This window comes from Nannospalax galili, unplaced genomic scaffold, assembly GCF_000622305.1.
Source record: "Nannospalax galili isolate Female #2095 unplaced genomic scaffold, S.galili_v1.0 scaffold481, whole genome shotgun sequence".
In the NCBI taxonomy this organism is placed as follows: Eukaryota; Metazoa; Chordata; class Mammalia; order Rodentia; family Spalacidae; genus Nannospalax; species Nannospalax galili.
Genome location: NW_008345609.1, coordinates 196,289 through 201,692, shown reverse-complemented (window position 1 = coordinate 201,692; position 5,404 = coordinate 196,289). Strand labels below are relative to the sequence as shown.

Here is a 5,404-nt window from a genome sequence, read left to right as displayed (position 1 = left end):
CCTAGGTCCTCTAAAATATTGATAGAACCTCCTGGGGAAGAGAATAGAAAGGTTAAATGGCTGTCTCTTTGGAAAACAGTCACCATGTATAACAAATCCTTCACACTTACATATCCCAGTTAGTGAATGGATGTATGTCAATGTAGAAAAAATGTAAGTAGAAAGTATTTTAAAGAAAGGTGATATATACATATACATATATATTCAAATATATATGCATGTATAGTTTACAAAAGGTTTTCCCATAACTTTACAAGCAATATCCTTTAAAGATGAACAAGTATCAGAAAGGAGACAAAAATATGCATCGTTGTGGTCTGAATATCATGAAAGCCTAACGAATTCTGTATGGATATTTAATATCATATCTTCACAACACCTTATACAATTGAATGTGTTACCTTTTATATGTAAAGAAATAGAAAAATATATTTAACACTAGACCATACCAACATCTATAAAGAGAAATCAGTCAGATCTGACTAATTTAAAAATCTCTGCTTAGTATGTATGTAGGGTTAATGATGGACTAATATTAATACATCAATGTGACTATTTCCCCATGATATTGAATAATAATTATAAAACTTCTATCAAACACATCAAATCCTGATTTTCTGCCTGTCATCAATGTAAATTTTCAAGGAATTACAGAAAGGCTATTTTGAAAAGTTATCTTGAAGTTTTTCAAGTTAATAAGATGCTAAGTTTGGGAGGTGAAAAATTCAGAATTTTCAAGGAGCACAAAACTGTTGATGTAATATCAGTGCATTTTGCTTCTAATTTGATAATTCTATACAGCTTCATATGTTTTATGTTATGCAAGACAATTATGTAATATGTTTTCTGAAGCAAAAGTATGTGTTACCTGATGTCTTTGGAACTTTCATTTTTTTCATTCTTACTGTTTCTGAGTCCCCAGGAAACAGGAATGTGAAAATAACTCTGACACTACTGTGATGGCTTTCATTTTTCACCTGCTCTATACCTTAGATATTTCAAATGATAAAAGAAGATAATACCCAACAAGTGAAAAGCACCAAAATACCTAGTGAAGGGGAAAGAAAGGGGACATTTATTTCCCTTCATCTAGATTAAGCATTGTCAATTACAGATTAGTATAAGCACTGTGATTAAGATTTGAGTTCCAAGACCCACTTTGCATATATTTTCATGTAATTAACTTTTCCTTTCAAACAATATGATCAATAGATGAGTAAGACAACAAGAAGAAAGAAGATGATGGTAGATAGATAGATGACAGATATATAGATAGATGATACATAGATGATAGATAGATGATAGATGATGATAGATAGATGATAGATGATAGGTAGATAGATAGATGATGATAGATAGATGATAGATGATAGATAGAAAGATGACAGATTTTGTAGTTTCATAAAACAGTTCTTTTTTTATATATAAAACAGTTCTTAATCTTCTTAATCAAATTTTAGATAGATAGATAGATAGATAGATAGATAGATAGATAGATAGATAGTAGTGGTTAAAATATGATACATTGTTTACTTCAAGAAACTATAATATTTCAAGTCTACAGCTTTCTTAACAATTCAAGATAAATATTTTCTAGAGCTAACACTGAACTAAATGTGACTTTCAGAGTTCAAGTTTGAATTTGTATGAGTTTTATTTTTTGATTAATCCATTCCCACTTGTTTGTGTAATATTTTTCTACTCAGTTTGAGGTAATAAATTATGGTTGATGATAAATTGTATGCCTTGTTTTGACATCTCAATCTCATGACCAGTTCTTTCTTTTTTCTTCCCTTCTTTCCTTCCTTCCTTCTTTCCTTTCTTTCTCTCTTTCCTTCTTTCTTTCCTTTTTCTAGAGAGTCTTTCACTATGTAACCTACACTGACTCACAGAGTTCACTGCCTCTGTCCCTGAGTGTGCTGGAATTAAAGGCAACCATCACCATGCCCAACTGAGTATTTCATATATGGTGTTTTATATAGCTGCTCTGGTAAGGTTTTACCAATATCTTTTTTTAGAGCTCTTGGCAAAAAAAACTAATATTATAAGTGATTTCACAGAGGTTCAAAGGAATAGCCATGCTTTCAGTTATGAGGAGACACTATCAGACAATGAGTATTAAAATTCAGTGGAATTCACCACCATTTTCCAAAGATTATAACATTTTTGTTATGCACTTCAATGATTGCTAGTGCTGCAATAAGACTATTTTTATGGGACAGGTTGGCAAAGCTCTTTTCCAGGAGAACTGCACATATGTGTAGGCTTTTACATTGCTATCCTGTATTCCTCCCTCTCCCAATTTTGAGAGTAATTTTCTGACAGAGCTTTCATATAGCATTCCCACCGCATGATTCATTTCTTGGAAAGTTATTCTTCACTCATTAGCTTTCACTTTGGGGAGTAATGCCTTGTTAGCTAGTCTTTCACATCCTTCTAACTGAGGATCATTCTTTTCCTTCAGGTTACATCAGAGGACACAATGAATAAAATGGAGGGAAGGAATCATTCTATGGTGTCAGAATTTATTCTTTGGGGACTTTCACAGTCACAGAGTATTCAGGTCTTACTCTTCATGATATTTCTGATGCTTTATCTGCTCATCGTGACTGGAAATATTGTCACCATGATCTTAATCACTACTGACCACCACCTCCACTCCCCCATGTACTTCTTGTTGGCCAATTTGTCCTTCGTTGATATGTGGCTTTCCTCAGTCACCACTCCCAAGATGATCACAGACTTTCTCAGGGAAAACAAGACCATTTCCTTTGCAGGCTGCATGTCCCAGATCTTCTTTGCCCATTTCATTGCTGCAGGGGAGATGGTGCTCCTGGTGGCAATGGCCTATGACCGCTATGTGGCCATCTGCAAACCACTCCACTACTTCACCATCATGAACCTGAAACGATGCACCGGACTGGTGTTAACTTCCTGGACCATTGGCTTTGTGCATGCCGTGAGTCACCTGGTGGTGATTGTGCAGCTGCCTTTCTGTGGCCCCAAGGAAATAGACAGTTTCTTCTGTGACATGCCACTGGTAATCAAGCTGGCCTGCATGGACTCCCACGATTTAGATATTTTAATGAATGCGAATTGTGGGGTTGTGGGTGTAACCTGTTTTATTCTGTTGCTCATATCCTACACTCATATTTTTCTCACTGTGCACGGAAGCTCTAAAGATGGTGCGTCTAAGGCACTGTCGACATGCACTGCCCACATCACCGTTGTGCTGCTATTTTTTGTGCCCTGCATTTTCATCTATGTGTGGCCACTCAACGTTATCTGGCTGGATAAATTTCTTGCTGTTTTTTACTCGGTTTTTACACCTCTCTTCAATCCAGCCATTTATACACTGAGAAATAAAGAAATTAAAAATGCAATGAAAAGATTAATAAGCTATTGCCTAGGCTCCAAAGGAAATCTGTGATGCACAGAAACCCGTATTAAGGATTTCAAATAGTGATACCTGCTTTTAAAAAATAAATTAAATATGAGAAAACTTAGTTTATAATTAAAATTTGTACCGGTTTCCTAATACAGGTATGGGTTTAATAAAGTTCAGAGAATATGACATTTACTGATCAATCATCAGACTATTGTGAATTATTCACCTGAAATCAAAATATGAATTATTATGCCTTACTGGAATATTATTTGATACCTTTGCCTGTATCTTTAATAAGGTAGAATTTCACATTGGATAACAACTTAGTTATCTTCACTTGAATATAATTTATTATGACATTACATACTTTCACTGCTTTTCCCAAATGGCAGCACCATCACTTTGTTTGCATTACAACTAGCAGTGCACTCTCAGAAGTGGATTTATTTGTGTTGGTTTTTTTAAACTTGAATTTTGAAATTGCCGTAATAAATGTATACAAAATCCCTCCTGATTTTTTTTCTAAGTTATCTCAGTCTTGAAGACTCAAATTTGTTCTTTAAATTATTACATAGCATTTGCTTAAAATCCAGAATAAAATCTCTCTAAAGATTGTGTTTATTACTTGACTGATTTAATTCTTTAAATTGTTGTACTTCATACAATAGATAATGTTAAGCAGCATTTAACACATACATTTGTAAGAATCTGTGCTTTGGAATCTCCCTACAAATTATTAGTCAGGGAGGACCCAGAGATCTTCTAATCAGCACAGGCTATCAACATTTTGGCTACCCCTAACTAGGCAATAAAACCCTATTTCTGCTGGGCATGGTGGCGCATGCCTTTAATCCCAGCAATCGGGAGGCAGAGGCAGGCAGATCTCTGTGAGTTCAAGGCCAGCCTGGTCTACATAATGAGTTCCAGGACAGCTGGGGCTACAGGGAGCCCCCCCAAAAAAACCTATTTCTGAAGACAATACATTTTAGTTTCAGGACATAAAGAAATAACTTTTAAATTGACAGGGTATCTTTCTCCCTGCTTGTTAGCATTTATAGTGCTATAATGTGCAATTCAGGCTGCTTTGGAAGAAAATAAACATCAGTGGTCTTACAAAGCTCTGGAATCTGCATACATTGACCTATCAGACATGATGTTCTCAGTGGTACAATAGTGGCAATATTGTGATGAGGTAACAAACAACATTCTACTTGGATTTCAGGCCTTTTCCAAAGGAGAGAATTCATGCTAGGCATTGTAAACCTATTCAAAAGCCCAGATTTCCTGAAACAAATGCCGTAAGGGGAAATCAATTATTGTCATTTTGCAAAATAGACTCGTCAAGCTAACTTCTAAATATTTGTGTTTATACCAATAGATCTGGACTACTTTCAACCTTAGTCATACATGTGTCTTTTTGCAGAGGAAGGTGGTTAATGTAAAGTTACAGAACTGGTCAAAGTGCTGAAAATAAGTGACTCTGAGTGCTCAACACTATATAGAATATCTATAGGAACCCCTCACCACCGTGTTTCAGGTAAAATCACAGAATAGAGATTAGAAAGAATATAATGGCCAGAGGATCTGGAGGAGTGCTGTGAAACATATTAGGGGCATGGCATGGCTGTTGCACTATGAACTTACCACAGCTGTGGTTATCTGAACACGCCACACTAGTTCAACTCAATCAGTATTCCAACATCAACTGGGAAGGGGATCTTGAGGTCTCACGCCTAGGAAGGAGCTACTGGAAGTAGATGGCCCCTGGGTGAGTAGTACTCAGGTGTGACCAGTAGTATATGGCCCTGTTCTGGTATGGTCCATATCCAAGGACATACAGACAGCACTAGTTGAATTGAATGGGATCTGAAATAACAAAAAAAGGACTGAAGTTGGGAGGAGGATATGCTAGAGGGGGTAAAGTCAAGTTGGAGGGATAAAATGAGGGAATATATTATCATAATACATTGTATAAATGTATGAAATTCTCAAAGAATAAGTAAAATATTTTAAGAA

General features: G+C 35.7%; 1 protein-coding gene across 1 annotated transcript; it reads left to right on the top strand.

Annotated features, from left to right (window-relative positions):
• Positions 1-2,482: 2,482 nt before the first annotated feature.
• On the top strand, positions 2,483-3,430 carry LOC103741015 (olfactory receptor 4F4-like). The gene has a single exon (XM_008841707.1). The coding sequence runs from the start codon at positions 2,483-2,485 to the stop codon at positions 3,428-3,430; it is 948 nt and encodes a 315-aa protein (XP_008839929.1).
• The last annotated feature ends 1,974 nt before the right edge of the window (positions 3,431-5,404 follow it).

Bases quoted from the DNA above. Each gene is read 5' to 3' on its own strand.
- LOC103741015 (XM_008841707.1), top strand. From the start codon at position 2,483: ATGAATAAAATGGAGGGAAGGAATCATTCTATGGTGTCAGAATTTATT.